Source organism: Nansenia antarctica, assembly GCF_963989245.1.
Source record: "Nansenia antarctica genome assembly, chromosome: 4".
Lineage (NCBI taxonomy): Eukaryota > Metazoa > Chordata > Actinopteri > Argentiniformes > Microstomatidae > Nansenia > Nansenia antarctica.
This window is the reverse complement of record NC_137689.1, coordinates 63,899,566-63,923,328: the sequence shown is the minus strand read 5'-3', so window position 1 is coordinate 63,923,328 and position 23,763 is coordinate 63,899,566. Positions and strand designations below refer to the sequence as shown.

At 41.2% G+C, this 23,763-nt stretch overlaps 2 protein-coding genes across 2 annotated transcripts in view; both read right to left on the bottom strand.

The window, feature by feature from the left end:
• Positions 1 to 14,506, bottom strand: part of LOC308154924 (early estrogen-induced gene 1 protein-like) — a gene marked incomplete at both ends in the record, with an annotated part of 28,198 nt that extends 13,692 nt beyond the window's left edge. The window contains one exon of the mRNA XM_080528143.1: positions 14,367 to 14,506. Within this exon, the coding sequence (XP_080384269.1) occupies positions 14,367 to 14,506 (140 nt within the window). The remainder of the gene's footprint in view (positions 1 to 14,366) is intronic.
• A 3,192-nt stretch (positions 14,507 to 17,698) lies between these two features.
• naif1 (nuclear apoptosis inducing factor 1) lies at positions 17,699 to 19,611 on the bottom strand (the record flags this gene model as incomplete). The annotated part of the gene is made up of 3 exons (XM_080529600.1): positions 17,699 to 18,204; positions 18,380 to 18,430; positions 19,164 to 19,611. The coding sequence occupies 3 exons, from the start codon at positions 19,609 to 19,611 to the stop codon at positions 17,699 to 17,701; spliced, it is 1,005 nt and encodes a 334-aa protein (XP_080385726.1).
• Between the last annotated feature and the right edge of the window lie 4,152 nt (positions 19,612 to 23,763).

Here is a 23,763-nt window from a genome sequence, read left to right as displayed (position 1 = left end):
ATACTATCCAGTACTGCCAGTGATGCAGCGTAAGTGATAGTTAGAACACTCTCGACTCACATACTATACAAAACACTGACAGGCTGACAGTTAGCCATTACTGGTCCTAACAGGTCTGATCCTGACCTGACTGGAGAACAACACAGCTGGTGAACAAGCACTTTAACAGGGTTCTCCCTAAAGAATGGAAGACTGGCGCTGCGCCACACTGTGAACTTGCCGGCACCACTCTGTAAACATCACAAGGCAAAGTAAACTATATACTGTATTTGGTAATGATAGAGTAACTATCTTTGATTGCAACTGAACCATCCATGAATAAACGTGAGTCAGATTTTGATGATGCATCATCAGGATGTGTAACATACTGCATTGTGTACATCCTCTCTCTCACACCAATGAAGCCAACATAGCCTACAAGCTACTGGGGTATCCCGGCATATAAGTTGACCATTGGCTACTGCAGAGTGCTAACTGCTTGGAAATGACATGCAAATGTATAGAATACGGCTGGCATAATCATATGTGCTCTACACAATACACTTCTTACTTCAGTTTATTTGCACAAATAGAAAGACAGTTTGTGCACAGTGGGGAAAAAAAGCCCAAAAGGGATTGTCGAGTAGCGACGATCAAGAGAGAGAGAGAGGGGGGGGGGGGTGGAGAGAGGAAGAGAGAGATAGAGAGAGATAGACAGACACAGAGATATAGATAGAAAGAGTGAGAGAGAGAGAGAAAGCACCCAGAGGGAGGTATGCCAGTGCTTCCTATGCCCTCCAGCTCGATGCGAAGCACACAGGACATGGGTAAATGACGACAAAAATAAACAACACATTCCCTCAGGTCATGCCTAAGACGACCAGCCATCTGTGAGAACCACGTTATCCCTCCGACATATTGGACAATATGTTCAATGTAAACACTCCATGGAAGTATAAACATAGTGACTTCATTCTCTTTCTTATGTCACATATAACTTGACATTTACTTAGGTGTCCAAATATGGATAGTAACTCTGTCCATGTAAGGGAATGGGAGGAGAGTAGTATACATTCTCTCTCACACACACACTGACACACACACACACACACACACACACACACACTCCCTCTATCTGTTTTCTTCTCGTCCTCCTTCCTATCCCTAGGCGGAACTAGTGGAGTGTGTCTCCTCTAATTAAGAAATCAATTATCCATGTGGAGGTGGGGTGTGGGAGGGGAGACAGACAGAGAAGATAGGGAGCTGTAAAAGACAAGAGTAATAACACGGTGAGCTCCTCTTTGGCCCACTGCATGTACAGCATATGACCCTGGGAAACGTCTGTTACATCAGAGGAGTCAGTGAGTGAGTGTTTGAGGAGAGAGGAGATCACAAAGACAGACTGGCAGACACACAGAGATGACTGACCAGCTCCGGAGGGTTTTAGAGTGCAGCCTCTGTCCTGGATGACTCTATAGGACCAGAACTCCACCTCTGGGATGGGGTTAGTTCTGCTCAAATGCAGTGGATCCAGGAGACCCCCACCTCATGAGGGAGCTGGATGTGAGCTGGTGACTGGAGGGTTGCTGGCATCATATCTAAGGTGCCTATCACTGCCGGTGTGCCCATGAGCAAGGCACTTAACCCCTGGCCGACCCAGAGCTTGGTTCTCCCTTGTGCTCTGTTCAATTACAATAAAGTTGAATCTTATCTTATTTTATCTCTTATCAGTACACAGATGACACCAAGTCCTGGCCTAAATTGTACATGTCAATGGTGACTCTCCATTGAAGATGCTTTTGAGTCAAGGGGGAGGCTTAACTCACTAACTGTACATATAATTCCAGAACTCTCCCCACCTAAAGTGCGACGTGTTTTATGTGGTATTTACCTAGCAACAACACTTTGATTGGCCACAAAATGAATGAATAATGCATCATCATTTATGTATTTTTGGTGAATTAAGTCCCCTTGGCACTCATACAATTTGGGGGACTTTATTCACCCTTGGCACTAACTGAGTTAATATGTTTCCAGGAAACCAGGCCATGGACATGAAGACTACGCTTTTATCCAAACCCAAAACATTGACTGGCTGTTGACTCTATGGTATTTGATTTTTGTTTACTTTTGTTATTGGAACCCTCTGTAGAGGGAGGACAACACTACATAGCAGGAACAGCATTTCAGCAGCATGGGAACTCACTAGGAAAGTGGCGAAAGACACACACATACACACACACACATATACACCCACACACACACACACACACACACACACACACACACACACACACACCTCTTAATGAAATGAACTAATGAAGTTGACTTGAGCTGATTAAGACTGAGTCAGATAATCAATCAATCTATCAGTGTAGAGGATGTATTGACACTGTGACCTTGGGTCATTGATCAAAGTTAAAATTAGCCTGAGGGCGAGGGTTAGTCAAGCACAACAATCCCGTCTCCACTGCCAAATTCCTCACGCGACATAGGCAGCGGCATGCTGGGGCATGTAGGGTGAGTGTGTAAACCTCAGGCCCCAGAACAAAGATGGATCACATATACAGAACTTACATAAATTTGTATTTACATTGTGGCCTAGGGTGGTCTAGCACTGCAGTCTACAGTGCAAACATATGCCCATGTCGGCATAGGTTCGAATCCGGGCCATGCCATGCTGACATGGCCTCTCTCCTTTACTTCACTTATATCTGTCCAATAAAATAAAAAATATGAGTGGGACTGCACCAAAAAATTGTGTTTACCTTTAGGTTATTTGGCAGACACTTTCATCCAAAGCGACTTACATTTGTCTAAGTAAGTGAATCAGTATTACGGTATATTGTACCACTGTCATACAGTTTCATCAATAGCACATGGAGCTGTGATGAATGGAAGCCAATGGGACAACACAGCCAATGGGACAACACAGCCAATGGGACAACACAGCCAATGGGACAACACAGCCAATGGGACAACACAGCCAATGGGACGACACAGCCAATGGGACGACACAGCCATGTCAACTAGGCTGACAAACATGCCAAACACGTATGACAAACATACCAAACAACGTATTGTTGTTGACTATTAATGCCCTACCCTAGCATGTACACACCCTATTTGCATTTGTGTGTGTGTGTGGGCATATGTGTATACACTGCTTCATTGGAAAGTGTGAGCATGTTAGTGTGTATGTGTGTGTGTGTGTGTGTGTGTGTGTGTGTGTCTCCGCCCCAGTGGGTCCTCTTTAATCTCACTTTCCCTCGAGGAGACGTGCAGGACCAGGCGAAGACGCAGCCATCCCAACATAGCAGCCTCAAAATATAATATTTATACTGGTGCCTGCGGGGGCCATTCCTTAGTAATGATAGACTCCCAGTTCATAGGGACGCTTGTGGCTGACTGTAGAACAGTGATTTTCAACGGTTTTTTTCTGGGCGATCCACTTTTGTCGAATGATTCACCCAAGCAACCCCAATGGAAGAGAAAAAAATCCATATGTCTGCATTAAAACATTCAAGTTTAGCTTTTAAAACCTAGCTTTTTAAGGCCTGAATGTGTTCAATACTCAGAAAGTGCATGGGACGGCTGGCAGGCATTTCAGGCAGGTGTCTTTTGATAGGGAAAAGCCGGAGGACAGAAGGACAGCTTTTGTTGATGGAGACAGCCCTCACTCACTCTACAAATAGGCTATTTTCATTTCAGTGCTGACAAATAGGCCATTTTTATTTCAGGACATTGGTTTAAAAACATTGGTTTAAAAAAGTTTTTACGGAAATGGAAATACATTTATGTTTTGTGTAATTGGATGGTCCCGCTCTGTATAGCTCTCCGCCTGAAATTGAACGACATAAAATACAAACTACCAAATGGCAGGCTACAAACCCCCTGTACATAGGTGAAATACAGAGAGACCGAGCAGGTGGAGGCTGGGACGGTGGGTGGGATGACTAGCAGGTATTACTCTGGTAACCAGAACACTGTTTAACCATGGAGGAGTGTTGCACAATTGGCTGCTTTTGGCTGTTTTAATGGTTTAATTTAAGGGACTAATGTCAGTGTGTGTATACTGCATGTGAAAGTGTGACCATGTTAGTATGTGTGCTTGTGTGAGCATGTTGGTGTGTGTGTGTGTGTGTGTGTGTGTGTGTGTGTGTGTGTGTTTGTGTGAGCATGTCGGTGTGTGTGAGAGCATGTTGGTGTGTGTGTGTGTGTGTGTGTGTGTGTGTGTGTGTGTGTGTGTATGTGTGTGTGTGTGTGTGTGTGTGTGTGTGTGTGTGTGTGTGTGTTTGTGTGAGCATGTCGGTGTGTGTGAGAGCATGTTGGTGTGTGTGTGTGTGTGTGTGTGTGTGTGTGTGTGTTAGTGTTTGAATTCAGAGGAGCTCTTCTCTTTTTCCGCACCCTCTCCTCCCAGAGGGCTTTCTTTAACCTACTTCTCACTCTCTCTACCAGATGGTACTCTCCACAACCCCAACATTACCAATCCTTCCCTTTCTCCTGCCTCTCATAACCCACCAACACAGCATCCTCCATGTCTCTCTAAGGAGAGAGAGAGAGAGAGAGAGAGAGAGAGAGAGAGAGAGAGAGAGAGAGAGAGAGAGAGAAAATGGAGAACTGGAAGGGATCAGGAAAACAAGGGTCTTTGTTAAGTTAGAAGAGATCATCATTATGAGTCTGTTCTTCTCTGGATTCACCACTGTAATGAGGCGTGTGTGTGTGTGTGTGTGTGTGTGTGTGTGTGTGTGTGTGTGTGTCTGAGACAGAGAGTCTGCCTGCGTGCATAAATGAAATCTGCATAAGGAGAAAACACACACAAATAAACATCCCAAACCCTTCCTACAGATGTTTAACATCTTTCTACATTCGTTCACATATCATGTTGTTAGTATACAACACAACCAGATAACTCCCTCACCTGTGGGTGTGTGTGTGTGTCCGTACATACTGTCAGCAGCAACAGCAGCTATGTTTAAGAATAGCTATTTTCAGACAGCTAAAACATGACGTCCGAAAATACAGGGCGCCTCCTGAAAGTTTAATTGCTACTCTACAGTAGCTGTACTTTGTGTATGTCTGATGTGTTCTCCACATTGCATATAGTTCCTGCAAATGACACACACACACGCCCTGTTGGGGTATGCGGACCACACACACACACACACACAAAATTGAGACATGCATTACCCTAACCATAAATGCATGCACCCCACACACACACACACACACACACACACACACAATGTCTATCATCGGCCCAAATTGATGTAACAGATCAGGCCAACCTGCAGTCAGCCCAGCCTACTCATGAAGCAGCGTCAGAACCGTTACCCGACCAAAACCCAGGCACCGCTTCCGCTACATGCACACACTTTCCATTTGCTTACCGGGTTGCTTGCCGGGTACCCAGGTCTCCCTTGGAACTTGGCAAAGCAGCTTTCTCTTATTTTGCGCCCTGGTCATGGAATAACTAAAGCTTAATAATCTCGTCTACCTGAGAGAGTTCAAAGCTCTGATTGGAAATTGTGTGACAGAAATGTGCAATTGCTACTCCTAAGATAGTTTTTATAATATTTATCTATTATAATATTATTTTATATATTTCTATATGTCTTATTCTTTTGTCTGTTATTTACTATGTTTTATTTGCCAATTTTGTAACTTGTACCTGTTTTTGTGTAATAGCAACGGTGTCTGTTAGGGTTGAGCCAGCAAATCTTGACGAGGCTGTGTGTAAGATTTGCATGAAGAAAGTGACAGCCAAAGCGGAGAGAGCAGAGAGCAGAGATCACGCCTATGATTGACGGACTACAAAGATCTCCTTCTGGTCAACAATCCTCTGCATGCAATAACTCCCTGCAGTCTGCAACCCTTTGATCTCACCAGATCCTAGATATCTTCTTTGGTGATACTCTGACAGGCCTGTATTGCAGCCAACAGCAGTACTTTTGTCTACAATCGTATAATTAGGAAATGAAATTCATGATAAATTGGATTTAAATCCGAAGATTGACTTGGCACTGGCAGTCAAAAACTTTCCACTTTCGTCCCTGAAAACCTCCCTAGTTGCTATGGCAGTGTGTTTTCGATGACTGTCTTAATGTTGAAACGGCATCCAATGAGTTTGGAGGCATTTGCTACTTGAGCAGCCAAGATGTTTCTTCACACTTTGCCGTCAGTAGATAGATAATCAATTAAGACAAGTTAGCCAGTTTGTGTGTCAGCTACAGTATACATACCCAAACCATAACACCCCCTCCACCACGTTTCACAAATGCGGTGGTATGCTGTATGTTAATGTAAATACTCATCGATCTGTCCACAACACCATTTACCAGACCTCTGCTAGCTTTTTAGCAAACTGTAACCTGATCCTTTTTTTCTGGTGATGTATTCTACAGATGATAGTCTCTGACACATTCACACCTACCTCCTGGAGAGTTGTTTTGGGGTTGAAAGCTATGGTATGCCTGCACAAATTATGTGACAGAACACACCTGACTTACCAGAAATACCTGTTACGCCAATTGTCCCATAACTTTTGGTGCCCTGAAATAAACACTATAAAAAGTGTAGTCATTTCTAAATGGTGAAACCAATCTGTACACAAATACCCTGGAATAAATGCAGATCGCTAATCTCCGTTTCTCACAGGTATGAAGCAGCGACCTCTAACAGCTGTTCAGATGAGCACATCGCTTTGAAAAAGGGAAAATTGCTGTGCAGGATTTCTAACTCCATATCAAAATAAATCAATGTGTGTACACTCAACTTATAGGAGATGTAAACAGAACTGCATTATGAGAGAGAGAGAGAGAGAGAGAACCAGACAGTTCTCAATCCTAGTTCAATAAAGGGTTTCTGATCTTCTGTTTCAATTGGACTGATCATTGGAGAAAGCTACATTCCAATGACAAATGTATTCTGGAAGAAAGGAATAGCCTATATAATAACATGGGGGAGGGGGGGTGCAGGTGTTGAAATACCACTTAGTGAGTCTTTCACGACTGACCTTTGAAATGGTTACCATCGCTGCCACAAGAGGTATGTTACGCATCTCATCCATTGTTTGAAGAGGTAGGGTGTGTGTGTATGTGTGTTTACTACTAAGGTCAAGAGGGTTGTGTTAGTCCTGTTAATATTAGCTTGTGCTTTCCATAGTTCAGTAAACAATCTTTCTTAATTTAATCGATTCTGTACTTAAATCTCCCTTTTTGGTTTCTCAACTCACACTTTTTAAACCTTTTCATTGGCACTGTTGTCCTTCACATGCCTTTTAGCTTAATAGGAAAAGTTGAAAACGTGAGGGCTCACACTAATGCTGCCTATACGGCCTCTCTTTTTGGCAGCATTCTCTCACTCCTCTCCAGTCTTGCTTTGGCCCTGCTCCTCTTTCTCCCCCTCTCTTAGCTTCTTTTTTTCTTGTGGAGGAATCTAAGGAATGAGGCTTGGTTGGCTGCAGTTAATCTCTGGGCCTACAGCGCACACAGTTGAGCGGCCGACTGAACATCTCAAATCTCCCTTCACCTCCATTTACAGTGAGATGAAATTACCCCCTAAAAGCTTATTCAAGGTCTGACATTTTACCAAATGTTACACAACGCTGCTACAATTTCTGGTATGTGAAATTTGCGGCCGTGAGATGAGAGGCATGGAACACAATTGATGCACTCCTACCTGCTACAGCACATCGGTACACAACTTACCAAAAGCTCTACAAACAGAGAGTACGGCTGTGTGTGTGTGTGTGTGTCCTCTCACAAATCCAAATCAACTACAGAAACACTGATAACATCTGTGGTCCCTACAGTACAAGCTTCCAGAACACATCGTATTCCTCACATGTCAACTCTACTAACCAGGAAATCTAATTAATTATGTACATATATATGCAGTTACCACCTACAATGTCTGCCTTTGTGGGCGGTCATTGCTGTTGTAGGGCATCGTGAGAGGGGCTAATGGACTCGGAAGTCCGTCAGGGAACTGCCATAGCAGGGGTTTATTCCCTTGTCATCCATGGTATGCTTCATGCCAGGAAGTTTATTTAGTTTTAAAGTGTGTTTGCACCAAGTTCACAGCATCACAATGACCTCGACATGGAAAATGGGGAAAGGCAGTGGGGAGGAGGTTGCTAAGGGCAACCATATGCAGCTCTAAAAACGTTTGAGGTTGGTCTTAAAAGTACTAACTGACCCCTTAACAAGATAAGAAAAAGCTGTGCCTCTAGCCGTTTTCTTTTTGATGTGGGGAGCCTCAAGCAATCCAGCATCTTTCGATATGAGGGTGCAAGCGATCAGATCGGCAAAATATTCACTCATATTAGTTAAAGGCTTTATATGTTAAAATCAAGACCTTTAAGTCTATGTGCTGTTTTACTGGTAGCAAATGCAATGAGTGTCCACTGTAAGGTCAGAGTCAATAATAATATCAAGATATTTACTGTGTTTTAGGGGGAAACCAGACATCCTTCTAAATTGAGCATAATTTCTGTGAAATCCTACCTCAGATTTCTTGGGCCAATGACCAACATTTCAGTTTTATCAAAGTTAAGACGGAGGACATTAATTGCCATCTATAATTTATTTTCAGTCACACTGAGCTGCAGGACAGTTAGTGGCATATTAGGTTTCATTGCAAAGTTGTGGATCATCTGCATAGCAATGAAAATTGACACCATGATGACGGATTAAATTACAGAGGGGTAGCATATATACTGGAATAAGTAGTGATCCCCGAACTGAGCCTTGTGGAATATAATTGACAGTACAATGTACAGTACAATTGACAGAACAATCTGTGATGGTTGAGTTGGAGAGATGATTCAGGGAGTGAAAGAAAAACAAAAGAGAAAAGAAAGGGGGAGGGAGAGACCTATGGCCCAAGGGATCTCCATGGCAACTTATCAAATTGACTTAAACACATCATAACAATACTGGGTGTAGGTCGTTTTTTAAAGAAATAAAGCTAGCTTTAAGAAATGTAGGGCATTAGTTAGTCTTTAGAAAGAAAGAAAGAAAGAAAGAAAGAAAGAAAGAAAGAAAGAAAGAGAGAAAGAAAGAAAGAAAGAGAGAAAGAAAGAAAGGAAGAGACGTTGATTATCCTTCCCTCTAGAAAATCGTGAAAGCCTGTTGCACTTACATTGGTAACACATAGTGTGATCACCTTGATACACACAGGTACAAAGTGTGGAACTGAGTGTGACATAACACCATGGTTACAGGATAACTCCCTCTTCTTCTGTGGCAAGCTTAGGAAGTTGCGGTTGCCAACTCAATTTAAAATATTTTAAATCTAATATTTAAAATATTATATAAATAATTGTATTACTCGTAATACCCTCATGACATCTAGTATAAAGTTTTAGTAGAGAGTAACAATTGTAAAATGAATGTTTGTAGGTCAATCGTTTGTGTGTGAACTAACGAATTCCGTTAAATGAAGAACGTTGCTGGTCTAGGGGCCTGGATAAAGTAGATGGTTCACTATTTTGACACTCACGAGTCACGTCAGTTCAACCACACATGAAAACAGTAATACATTTAAGGTTGGCATATTTGGATGACCCCACTCTGTAGAGCTCCCTGCCTGGAGTTAAACAATCCTGACCCAAAGTACACAATATGGCAGGAAGCCCATGACTTATATCCCCCAACCCCCACCCCCCATAGGTAGGCTACATACAGAGCGACAAGTGGATGGAGGTGAGATGACCACACAAAACCTACTTTTATTGCCTGTGCAACCATGTCACAACTGAAACCATGGAGATCTCCATGTACCATCTTACTCCAACACTTAAGATGTTGATTAGCATAGCAATGTAGATTTCTTTGCTTTTTAGTGTTCTCTCGCAATTCTGGCATTGTTGACAAAGTTTGAGATCTGACAGGTATTCTGACTGAGCCCTGAGACACTGTATTCAGGAACATCTTATTTGATTTAAACATTACTTTGCAAAAAGTATTTGGCAATAGCTACAGAACAAAGGTAAACACTTAAAAACATCCGGCAACATGGGAGATGGATATAAAAACCTTTAATAAATAAATAACAATAACGACAATAACAATAATAATATAATACATGTAACTGTCAAAATAGTGGACCATCTGTTTTCATACAAAGTTTTTAGAAAACTCACCCTAGTGAAATAAGGTATAACTACAAACAGATGTATCTGGCTATCGCCTGGTGGGGTGCGTCAACCACAACAAGGCAACAAACATTAGCAGGAGCACATCCTTCATTAGGTCACTCTCCCATGCTTTATTCACATGGTCTACATGAGATGTTTTTTTTTAAAGAGATCTTAATTAGATTTAGCTGCAAAAGCTGTATGATCCCATAACACTTGTTGTGTGTTCCAGCTATTCACGGTCCTCTTGGAAGGACATTGGAAAACGTGGAGGGGAGAGAAAGATGCACACAGTGGCATGGGGAAACAAAAACCTGTCTGTCTGATTATCACTTTGTCCGTCTCGTTATTTCTCCCTCTCTACTTGTCACTATCCCTCATTTCAGGCCCTGAATACAGAGTAGCAATGTTCTAGGACATTTATGACATAACTCCCAGCCCACCCTTGTTCTCTCTCTCTGACACATTCTCACACACAATCTCTCTCTCTCTCTCTCTCTCATACACACACACACACACACACAATCTCTCTCTCTCACACACACACACACACACACACACACACACACACACACACACACACACACAACCCTTTGTTAAGACTGAACGTTGAGTGGGGGGGAATGGGTACATTGGCACTGCCAGTGCCTGGTGCAACGAGAAGAGTGGGGCAATGCCACCACAGGACTATGACAGCTGACATTTTGAGACACACACTGACTCAGACAGGAGCACTGAGCTCAAAATAGAGATCCAAAAGACTATGTACTAAACTACTTTACACAGCAAGCCCAATAAAAGCCCAATTCCGTTTTTGGTAGACTGTTCAACTACATTTTTCATGGGACCCATATACGATATGTGAGGTTGCATTCTGGGAGGGTTCACTTGATTGTTTCTGTCGCTGTTCCTTTAAGAGTTTGTTTGGTTGCCGAGGAGACAGCGTAATTTTCCAGCTAGTAAGGGGGCTGTCCGAAGTTAAATGTCTTGGCAAGAAAGGGAGGGAATAAATCACTTTGGGAAAAAAAATCTACCAATAATGCACACATATTGAGGCACACACAGAAGCACACATCTTGCCTAAGAATAACTTTTTATAGAAAGTGTACTGGATAAAGACAGAAACCACATTTTCCATATTTGGGTTATGCTAACTTGATTTGGTGAAGCTAAAATTCAAGCCAAAATAAAATGGAAATTGTATTGTATTTATTTATTTGTGCATATTCTCAAATTCACTACTATTTATCCCATAGTTACCATGTTACTACGTCCTTATTCTTTCAACCTTCATTATTCATAACGACACATTGTCATCTCGATGGTGTGGCTTACAGAGGAGCAGCGGGTGCATGCCAGGTTAGCATCAGATCGAATCCTACTATGACATTTCTTTCCTACACCTTGTTAAGTTTAGGGGCAAGGTTAGGTATAGGTTGAGGATTGGTTAAGCTTAGAATTCAGGTTAGGGTAAAGGTTAACAGCAGACCATCCCTAGACTTTATGTTGAGTCACATGTTAGATGGCCCTGACCTGGAACCGATCCTACTACAGTATACCACCACTGCATTTAAAGGTCATTGACCCAGTGCTCAGACTTCAGCCTGCACACAGACCATGTTCTACTGCCTAAGAGGAACGTGTAACACTGTAACTTGCAGTACTGCTATTCGCATTCAACCCTGTATGCAAAAATCCTTACAACAACCTAATACTCTATCTATGCAAACCGCCGACCAAACTGCTATAATCCATCCATTGACAGCAATGTGTCAGAGAGCTTAGGTTGGACACACACACACACACACACACACACAAAATAGACTACAACTGAGATTGTGTTGTGCTTTAGAGTCCATATGGCGAACAACTAATTGGTCAGCGGTGCATCGCTTGTCAGTATAACTAAAAGCATAATGTGACATACATGGTCTGGTGAAAATGTCCTCAAGTAGGGGCAAGGTCATTCTTCGCTTTTTTTCCAGATTATGAGTGTAGATTGTAAGCTTTCAAACGATGTGTCATACATTGGAATCTGAAAATGCTGAAGAAGATATGCTTATTTGAATGTTGGTACCCCTCAAACCAAATGTGACACGTTCTAATGCTTTGGTCCTCATATCGGGATGTGATGTAATGATCAGACTTTTCTTTCGAAATGTGAATACATTTCCGCGTTGTTGAAAATAAAGGACACATCGATAGTGAACTAATACAGCTTGTTTTGTGAGCCTGCTTACAATGTAAAGTTATAGTTAACTAGGTAGCAGTGGGGAGTACTCACCAAGCTAACAAGGAACATCGCTATGAACATCTAACAGCATGTTTAGTACATCACAACATGCTGATAGAACATCAACATGCTAAAAACACATACGGTAACTACATCACAGTGCTTGCTTTTGCACACACACAAGTTTGTTTACAAGCCAAGTATCAGTACGCAGTAGCCTACGCAGACGATACAGTGAATACAATTCACAAATTATTATTTAGTGATCCTAAAACTGTTTGTTATATCGAGTGGGCTCCTCAACACTTTCACAAAAAAACTGAAAACACTTTTTTATTTTATATTTTTTTAAAGAAGCGTTTTGATCAGTTGACTTCAGAATTACCAACAAGCTGACCTTTTCACCACACTGTGTCATGTTAGTGGCTCTGGTGGCTAATTTCAGTTTTAGCAAGGTACCATAGGTATTATTCATTCTCTTCTGCACTTACAGTATGTCTGTAAAATATACACACCTACTACAAACTAGGCTGGTTTGTTCAGAGACAAATTGTGCTAGGCCCAAGTCATTCGATTCAGTGTTGCCTTGGCAACATCACGGCAAAAGCTCAGTGCCAGCAACACTATCTCTCCCAGAGTCCAGACACACAACATCAATGTCTAGCTCCCCCTCCATCTCTGCATTCACATGTCCCTTTTATTTCAGTAACATTTGCCATCTCCAAATACAGCATGTCAGTTAACAGTTATTTCTGCTGATAATCTAGTCAGCATTGCAGAGCCTTATCTAACTATGCCTCTTGATTAGGTTAAATGAACTGCTTTGATGACAGACTTCTTCATTAAGCAGGGAAAAGTCCTATCCAGTGGGAATGGAGAGGGGACCATGGGAGACACACATGCCCTGATAGGATCTGGTCTCAGCGGATGCCAACTCGACCCTGGTGTCTTAATCAAAGCCAGTCATGTAAATAGAGCTCATACCATCAAGCTATGACAAAAGAGGATGACGGGGATAGGAGACAATGTAACTTGCAGAGGGCTATGGACTAATGCAGGGATGTGGTTTGTATAAATGTACAATGAAGGGTAGAAGTAATATGCACACTCTACAATAACTTTAATAAGTGGTGCTAGGTAAAATAAAGGATATGTGAAGTTCCCCTGTGCTTTCATTCTGCACAAAACCAAACATCTTTTGACTTCAAGAAGCCTTTGTCAGGGATGCTGTAAATGTAAAAGATAAAAGGTTTGCCGCTGGCCATAACTGTTGGAAAATGTTTATTGTTACTAAAACTACCCAACTTAGTGGTAGACTGTCTGTCTGTCAAAGATCGCACCCCTTCTCCTTCTGTGAGAGCCAGGAAGCTCCCATCAAAGGGGCTCTTGTCACAGGGTTGCTGACCTTTGTTTGACATTTAATTCCAAACAAGTGAATATGAATTACTTAAAAAAACAGCCACCTAGCCTTGCTGGTAGACCACATGGTACTACATTAGCTTTGTATGCACCTTCTTGATACTTCCACTCACCATAGACACAGAAATGCTTTGGCTTTTCTGGGTCAGTAGTATTAATGGTGCTTTATAGAGTGCACAGTTTTGTTGTGAAGCAATGCAGGTTGGGACACCAGGTTTGGGGATGACAGAGCGTGACAATGAGCAACCTATACTTCCTTATTCATGAAAATTGTTGAATGGCACATTTTAAAAGCCCTACCTGATGATTCAAGTATGTTATGTTGCAGGAACATACAAGTTAGCGGATAGGTCTCTTGTTTAATCCTGTGTTTAGGTTTACTATAACATCACTCAATGTTCACCTAAACACACATTCTGGGCTATAATAGGGTAAGCCCTCATATGGCTACATTGATCAAACTCAATCAAGCTTTCAGAGCAGCACATACGTAAATTGGCCTACATCTAATTGGGAACATTATTAGTATGAATCGTATCATTTTACATTAGATTTAACCATAAATCTGGAGTGAAATCTAAAATGAAATATTACCTGGATGATGAGAAGTCCCCACCGTCCAACAACCTTATCTTGCAAAACAGTACCCCATTGACGAACGGCACAGCCGTGAGCTCCTCCAATGTAAAATGGATTTGAAACTTGAACTTCTTCTTTTTCATTAAAAACGCCATTGATGAAGAGGTTGATGCTGTTGAATTCAAACGGTATATAGGCTCTATGTCTACTTGACAGAGGTGTGTAGTTGGAAATGCTGTTAACCAAACCGTTTTGTGTACACCAAGAAAATGGTGAGGACATATAAAACAATAAATATGATTCGGTGTTCAATCTGGAGCTTGGAAATCCTTCTTGTTTTTGTGGCTCAACATCTCCGAAAAATCCTGTGCTGATTACCTGAAACAGCAACACAAAAGACCCAATTAAAATGTGTCCCCTAAGATATGGATGATTAATCAGAAAAGGCTGAAGACACAATAATTGCAGTTATGACATGTCTTACCTTTATTTAACTGTAGTTGGTTACACAGATGTTGCCATTAATGCTGGCAGCATAATCGGGCAGCTCTGTAATAAAGACATCATAATAAATAAATACAAATAAGGCAATCATTCCTAGCAACAGATTTCAATTCTACACTAACGATCACACTCATTGGGAGTTAGCCTGTGTTTCAGGTACAAGTAGGAGAGAGACAGCGTCTTATGGTAATAATCATATTTCTTTCGCATTACAGCAAAGCGCAGCCTGGAGTCTGTAGCTGTTGGCCAGCCACGAAAACACAGAAATGTATTTAATCCAGAGAAGAAATGTCGCTATTCACCACACGAAAGCAAGGCATTAGACTCGGCTACAAAATGGGAATGCAAACCCATTGTAAAATTGATAATCATACCTCATGTTCCGGGAAGACAACGTGATATGTCCTTACTCCCCAAGTGCAAAGAGAAACTTCTGTGATATTCGTAGGCTACTTTGGATCGTCGTTGCACGGTCGTGGTGGTTGGCTGCTTAGTCCCGCCTCTTCTAGACAGACTTCAACACTCAGAGAAGCAGTGGTGGAAAAGATCGACCTGTATGGGCGCTAGTGCTGATAGAATGTTCCATTTATTTAACTTTAAACTTTAAGTTACTGATGTAGCATCGTTACCTCAAGAGCTTAGTTCAACTGACTTACCCTATTTAACCCCCCAAATATGCTTGTTTTATATCATTGTTTGAAAACAATGTAATTGTAAACAAACACTGTATAGCTTCAAAATATGATTTTTTAAATTATTTTTTATTTCATGGATGGTCATTCCATGTATCCATAGCTCCATCTATGAATCTGAGAGCTGTTAAATTTCGGGTAGGATATATTAGGCAGCAAGTGAACAGTCAGTTCTTGAAATTTGATGTGTTGGATGCAGGAGAAATGGGCAGGAGACGTGAGCAACTTTGACAAGTTAGAGCCAAATTGTTATGGCCAGATTACTAGGTCAGAGCATCTGAAATGGCAAGGCTTGTGGGTGCTCCCGGTCAGCAGTGGTGACTGAGTACCTACCGACAGTGCTCAGAGGAGGGACAAACCACAAATCCAATTGAGCATCTGTGGCATGTGCTGGACCAACAAGTCTGATCCATAGCAGCTCCACCTCGCAACCTACAGGACTTGAAGGATCTGATTCTGCTACTAATGTTTTGGTGCCAGATACCACAGGACACCTTCAGAGGTCTTGATAGAGTCCATGCCTCTGTGGGTCGGCAATGTTTTGGCGGCACATGGAGGACCAACAGCATATTAGGCAGGTGATCATAATGTTTGGGCTCATCAGTGTATATAACTGACTGTGGAAGTAAATATATATATATATATATATATAATTTATTTTGATTGATCTAGTTCAGCTCCTGTAGATTATCTATTTGCATAGGTAGAGAGAACACCAAAACATGGTGTGGTCAGTGGTCATATTTTACAAATATACAGAACTTGGTTGTTAGGTAATTAGAAAGAAGACAGTCTTTGCTTCTAACATTTTCTTGGTCAAACATGAAGCTGAATTTCCCTAATAAAAAAAAGACATACATATGATTATAGTCCAAAGAGAAAAACAACTGTCCCAATTTCTGTGTTATGTGATAGTCCTATTGATATGTGAAGTATCTAAAGACTATTACCGAAGCATTTACACTTGGTACAGTAATACTGGGCATTATTAGGAACATTTACAAGATTGGTTGATACAAATAAAAAGAAAACACCAAAAGTATAACTGTGGTGATGATTAGCAAAAAACATGGCGGAGAACGCCATCTACTGGCAAAACTAGACCATTACTTCCTGACACCTGAGAACGATGCTAGAACTTTGCTTTGATGAATAGAATTCCCTATACATACAGAATTGTTTTTATTTACAGTTATTACTTATTTAGATTTATTTTTTATCTCATATAAACAGAGTATAATGTCACTACTAAAAGTTAACTGAGAATAGTACAATTGCTGTTAAAAATGTTATTGCTTTCTTAAGAGAGACACATCTCTGGTCCCAGATAAAATTATTTTGTGATTTGTGGTAACTGTACTGACTATTAAGCAGGCAGTTTTAGAAATGTGTATAAATGGGTCAGATTGAGGATAGACTTAAAGGAATAGAGTAAACAAAGAGTAAACCAAGACGCTACATTTGTTTTCACGTTTATCTTTTATCTTTGAAAATAACAGGAAATGTTGCAATGGTGACTACTGTCTGAAAAGAATCTCACCCATAGTCTGAAATTAAAGTATTTGACATTCTTAATTGAGATGTGAAATAATGAACAGCTTTGATTTCATACTCCTATAATAATAATAATAATAAAAAAGATATCTGAAATAACACTCGCCTTGGCCAATTATGCCAATCAGTTTACAATCGTTGATTTACAACCATAACGGCATCTTATGCTATGTCTAAAACTCTACAGTAAGTTCTGTACATGCTTGTTCTAAGGAAACCCTTCAAAGGTTTTCTGTTTCTCTTGTGCACAAAACATGGCCAAGCACATGAGTGCATTCTCTCTCTCTCTCACACACACACACACACACACACACACACACACACACACACACACACACACACACACACACACACACACACACACACACACACACACACACACACACACTTGTGCATCTGAAACAGACATCAAGTTGTAGCCCTGCAATTCGAAATGCCCCGACAAAGTCATGAACTTGCGACTTCTGGCTTGCAAACACACATGACCGTGATCGAAAAGTTGGCAATTCGACAGCGTGGGTGGGGGTATTTGAACTTGAGGAGTGAGTTTACCATCTCAACTTGGTTGCACATCCATTACACCCAGGCTAGTCTTTATTACGCATCCTCCGCTTTCTGTGGCGGGGTCCTGGGCCTCTGTTCGGGACCATCAGAAGCTGCCCTGGCACTGTTAGAGTTTGAGTTCTCCGTCCCGCTCTGCAGGTACTTGCGGAGGTCCTTGAGTGCCGGCCTCATCATCTGAATCAGCGCCAGCAGCGCCGCCTGGGTTCCCTCCAGGGCCTGGGCCTGCCTCTCCTGGGCATAGGCCTGTGCCTCCTGAGACCTCCGGATCATCTGCAGCAGGTCGTTCTGGCCCTCCAGGTGCTGGGCGATCTGACGGACGTGCACGTTAGTGACCCTCTGCTCCTGGAGCAGCCTGGCGGAGTTGAGGGCGATACGGCTCTTCAGCTCCTGGGGCTTGGCCTGGCCTTGGAGTGGCGGCGGTGACACAGCCAGCATCTCCACAGGTGTGTCCACAGCAGCCACCATGGTGGGGGCAGCCTCTGTGGTAGTGCAGTATTCCACCACGCCCCCTTCCTCCAGGGTGTGGTACGTGGTCTCAGCTGTTCAAAAAGGTAGTTGAATAAGACGTGTTAGCTCTGAGCAAGGACAAAAGCCTAAATGAAGTCCACTTGAAGTGAACACAAGTCAAAAGTCACACTAGGTATGACTGTATACTATAATAAGTAGACTATTCAATATGGATTTTATAGACATGGCTATATTTCAAAACCTTACCATCTAGTGATTTTGTGTCTTCACATACTCCTGATGAAGTGGTCTGAAGACCTAAGAATAGAACAGAGATAAGAAACACACATCTATCATTGAGGACTGAGAGAGGACACCAAAGAATCAGTGTTTTATGTTAAACATTGCACTGGTGAATAAAATCACCCTTGCCACTCAAGAATGTTGACCATTTGGCTGACTTCATTCACCCATGATTGTAAACTAAGAAGTGATGCAGAGTGCAATGTTTGGAATTTTCCACTGTGGCGTGAGCTCTGACATGAAATGAGACTGAGTGTCCCTTCGGAGCTGAACACCAGTGACCCCAGCCATTGAGCTGAGCGCAACTGCGGATCTGGGTCACGGCACCAATTTAACAGTCACAATCACACAGTATTGCTTTCGAGCTCACACAGGTCTATAAACTGTCCTCTGTATTGCTAGCATACATGACCATCACCGAAATGCCCTGTTAACCAGCTACACCACTGAAAAGCTAGCAATTTGATGGCATGGATGGGGGTATTTCAACTTGTGAGGAATTTGTTTATCATCTTTTCAACTCTGTTACACCGGTTTTGCCCATACCAATGTAAACAACAAGTGTCATAATGTAAATGTTACATTGTCCATAATAACATGATATGAGAATAACAATCATCTTCACAAAGATGTATGGTGTAGAATAGTATATACAAAATATTTGACAATGCAATAGACAAAATAGCCTATAAGCAATGGTAAAATAATAACAATAATAATAATCATTTTAAAAGTTCGAAAAACTTACTCTCTGTGAGTGTCACCACTGTGGCGGCTGTGCTCATAGTGACAGGCAGAGTTATCTCTGCGTCCGAGTCTCCTGCTGGTAGACTGATGATCGTCGCCTCTCCCAGGAGGTTACAGATCCGCTGCTGCATAGCAGTGAGGATAACGGGAACCGGAGCACAGTCGGCTGAGGTCCCCTCGATTGCTGCTCTTGCCTGAGCCACTTTGCGCCGAACCTCGGTCTTCATATCGGACCACTTCTTCTTCACTTCAGCCAACTCTCGTGGGCACGTTGTGACAGCGTTCACCTTCTTTAAAATCTCTACCCACGCGTTATTCTTTGCTATGTGGGTGACTCCAGCATTGAAGTGGTTAACGAGTGTGTGCTTTTGTTTCTCTATTTCTTCCACAATAATTTCCACCTCCCTCTCTGAAAAATTCATTTTCCTCTTTTTGGCTAGCGATGCCATATTTGAATAAATTACTGTTTTTAAAAGATAATTGTGCGTATTGTACGTAAAAGTAGTAGGATTTACTCAATTGAAGTGCGCAACGTAATGGCTTCCAGAATCGGCTTCTTCTTTCACAAACAACGCTACCAACGCTTACGTTGGCTGTGCCGTGGCTCCGCCCACACGACACTGTGGTTGGTTACATTCTGAAGATCTCAACATTGTTGACTGCTGCTGTTGGCCAAATCAAATGCCAATCTCTCATCCGGCTCGACAGACAGCCTATAGAAATCTCTCGGCGTGTTTGAGATGAAAAACCAAACCGACTAGAAAGCAGAGACCGTGTTTGAGAGTATCCAATTTGAGCAGTTGACGGCTATCGCTGATCAGCGCCTTTTAATAACTGTTGTATGATAACGTCCATCATTGCTCAAAAACGTAGGCACTTATTATGACCAATCATTAATGTTTTCTTGACAGTTGTACCTGAATCAGGAAATTCCGCGATGTTTAGACTGTGGTAGGATATCAATTATTATATGGTATTTGGGAGATCTAATGTATTCAGTTGTTATGCCGTGTTGGGGCTACTTTGATTATTATAATATTTTTTTTACTAAATTACCAATTACATAAGAAGGGAAGAAGTAAGAACACTAATGCTGTAATTGATTCCTATGCAAATCAGAGACCCTATAAATTGATTATTGATTCCAAAATTACATTAATTATTATCCTTGCATTACGATGGACTTAATTCAACTTATTGAGTGATTTGTTGATGACATTTTTGCATTTTAGCTAATTTTAAGAGTGTCATTGCAAAGGGTATGAATACTCATGCACATGAGGTATTTCTGTGTTTAAATGTTAATACATTTGCAGAAATTTCTGAAAACTTCATTTCAACTTAATTTCTTCAAATTATAGACTCATTATGGGGTATTGTGTGTGGATTGATTTTTTATTTAATATATTTTAAATAGAGTCTATAACACAACAAAATGTGGAAAAAAGTGAAGGAGTATGATGACTTTCTATAGGCACTGTATGTTTGTTTGTTTGTCCATGCCATGACATTAGCTAGTCTTCCTGGGGTCCGACACAAAAATCATATTTGAACAATTGTCAACATTATATACATACAGACAATTGTAAATATTGTATAAATACATACATACATACATACATACATACATACATACATACATATACATACATACATAGTTACATACATACATCATAATAACAAAAGAAAGGAATACAATTTAAAAATAAATGAAATACAACAGATTAGCAAACGAGATAAATCCTCTACTGTTCATTCAGAGTTAATTGTATTAAGGCCAATGAGCTCATCTTGCAGAGCATTAAATGAGAGTTGTAGATTGTCAATATTTAGCTGATTGTACAGAGTCCGGGGTGCAGTAGATAATTGTCATCCCCTTACAGATGAGCTTGACAACCACTCAGGGATAAGATAATGTCATTAATATAAATAGTGAATAAAACAGGGCCCAGGATCGACCCTTGTGGAACACCTTTTGTAATGGATAATAATTCCGACTGGGCTCTCCCCACTTTCACACATTGGTGTCTACCAGATAAATAGCTCTGGAACCAACCGCAAACACTGCTATCAAAACCAACACTGTATAGTCTATTTAGAAGAAGAGAACGATCAACCGAATGCCTTTGACAGATCAATAAATAGAGCAGCACAATGTTTCTTTTTATCTAGGGCGGATATCATTAACAACTTAAGTGGTGGCTGAGATTGATGATTAGCTCTAAAACCAGATTGATGAGGGCTTAACAGAGTGGTTAGAGAGAAATGCTTTAACTTGGTCATTCATCAATGATTCCAGGATTTTAGCTAAACAGGATAACTTGGACATAGGTCGATAGTTATTAAGGTCCCTTCTTTCCTCACCTTTATGTAATGGAAAAACATGAGCCGTTTTCCAAATACTAGGAACTATGCCTGCTGACATTCTGCTCATCAATCAAACTGATAAGCAGAATCGATAATGGAATCATCTTATCAATTCCCATAGATCCCCCATCAATTCGGGTGTGTGATTTGGTATTACAAGTCGTCATGCTGTTGTGTTGGCACAAACCATTTTATGCCACCATAACGCTATGTTAACAGAGGGTGCGCATTAGATTACCATGGCACCAACCTCTCCACAACGTCACCACAACCTAACCTTGCGGTTACGTACTGTGCTTGCTGGGTGGGACCTGCTCTGTACGACTCAGATGTCTGCCGTTTTCATCTATAAACAGCAATGTATCAAACATGAATGGCAATAGCAATGAATTTGCCTCTTACAAATGTTGTTGTGAAATAACATTGACACGATTTAGGTACAGTATATCAAATTAATATATTCACATTTTATTGCAACCTACTGCCAGGACAGGGTGTGTGAGTTGTTGGCCTACTTTTAAATTGCACCACTAAGGCAGTGAGGCAGGTTGTTGCTGAGTGAGTATAGTGTGAGTGAGTGGGGAGAGGAGGGAGGGGGAGCCGGTGGGTGTGTGTGTGTTGAAGGTTCCCCCACTTTGGCCCTTTATTGTAATTCGCTGCTCATTACAGACCCATGAAACACTCCCTTTCAAAAGTGATCTGTATCTATTATTGGCTGGTGTATGTTTCAGTCTTCACTTACCCAACCTTAAACCTATATTGCTGGGATGCTGTTATAAACCATCAAGCTCTAACAGTCAGTATCTTGATAATCTGTGTGAAATGTTTGATCGAGCATGCAATGAAAATAGAGAAATCTATGTCCTAGGAGACACAAGCTGTACTATAATCAGTGCCTGTAATCTGATCCAGGTTATTAACCAACCTACCAGGGTGCACACTAACAAAACAGGAACTGTGTGATCCCCATGCATTGATCACATTTACACCAATACTGCTGAATTCTGCTCTCCATCTGTTCCCATTGGCTTTAGTGACCAAAAATTGTACATAAAAGATTGCACAAGGGTCTCTGTCGTGATTCATATGTGGATGATGTTAGAAATATCTGCTGGTCTGATGTCACACATAGACCCAGATACTGCACTTAAAGTTTCCAACAAACTGTTGATCCCAGTTATGGATAAGCATGTACCGATCAAAGAGCTGACTGTTAGAGCTGTTACGGCTCCTTGGGTTGATGATGATGATGATAATTGTTTTTATTGCCATGCAATCAACTTGTCAGTCAATTGTTGAAATTTGGCATTTTATGCTCTAGTCCAGGGGTCCGCCATAGACAGCGACCCTGGAGCAATTCTTCGCCGGCTCTACCTCCTGAGCCACAGCCACCCCATGATGAACTAAAAGAATGTATGGTTAAAAGAGGTGAAGCAAAGGGAGTGGCAAATAGGTCTGGCTGCACATCTGAATCTATTTTTTAGGAAACAAATGTTGAAACAATAAGGAAGACAAACTGATATGTAATGTGATGAGGGTTCTGGCACAACATGGCAACCATCAAATGTTTGCTAATGGGGATCCTAAAATCAAAACAGATAAAATCTTCAGTCTTCTGTTTTTGCACAAAGCTAAAGTGCAAAACAACCAATATTTTTATGAAGCTGCACCAAATGCACACCTTTCCTTGGGGATCAAACAATACAGTATATGAAAATAACTAGAACGGAGTAAGACCAATAGCTTAAAACATTTACTGATTTCTCAGGTCAAATAAGGCAACCGTCCTTTGTTTTACATTTGAACAAGAGGAAGATATTGCCATTAACCTTTAACCAAAAAGGCCATAAATAATCAAATGATAATGTCCTGAAATGACCTAACTGGACAGGAAGGGGCACACCTCCCCATGGCGATGAGCGTCTGCTGATTTTAACAAAGTTTGATAGCCTTAAACAAAACATTGTCTGGTTTAATGAGGAATTAAATGTATTAATACTACATCATAGGAGTAAATCTGAGGTTTGATGATCAATTCCTTTAAATATTGTGAGGGATAATCAAGTATCAAATTGAAACAGTACATTTTGTTCACAAATCCAATGAAAAATAAATTGCCGTTATCACACAGGACATTCGTTTTTTTAAGGATGGTGACTTGAGGCTTAAGCATGGCTACGGCTATGACGAGAGAGCCTACTTCCATGCTCCACTTAACACGTATTACTTTTATA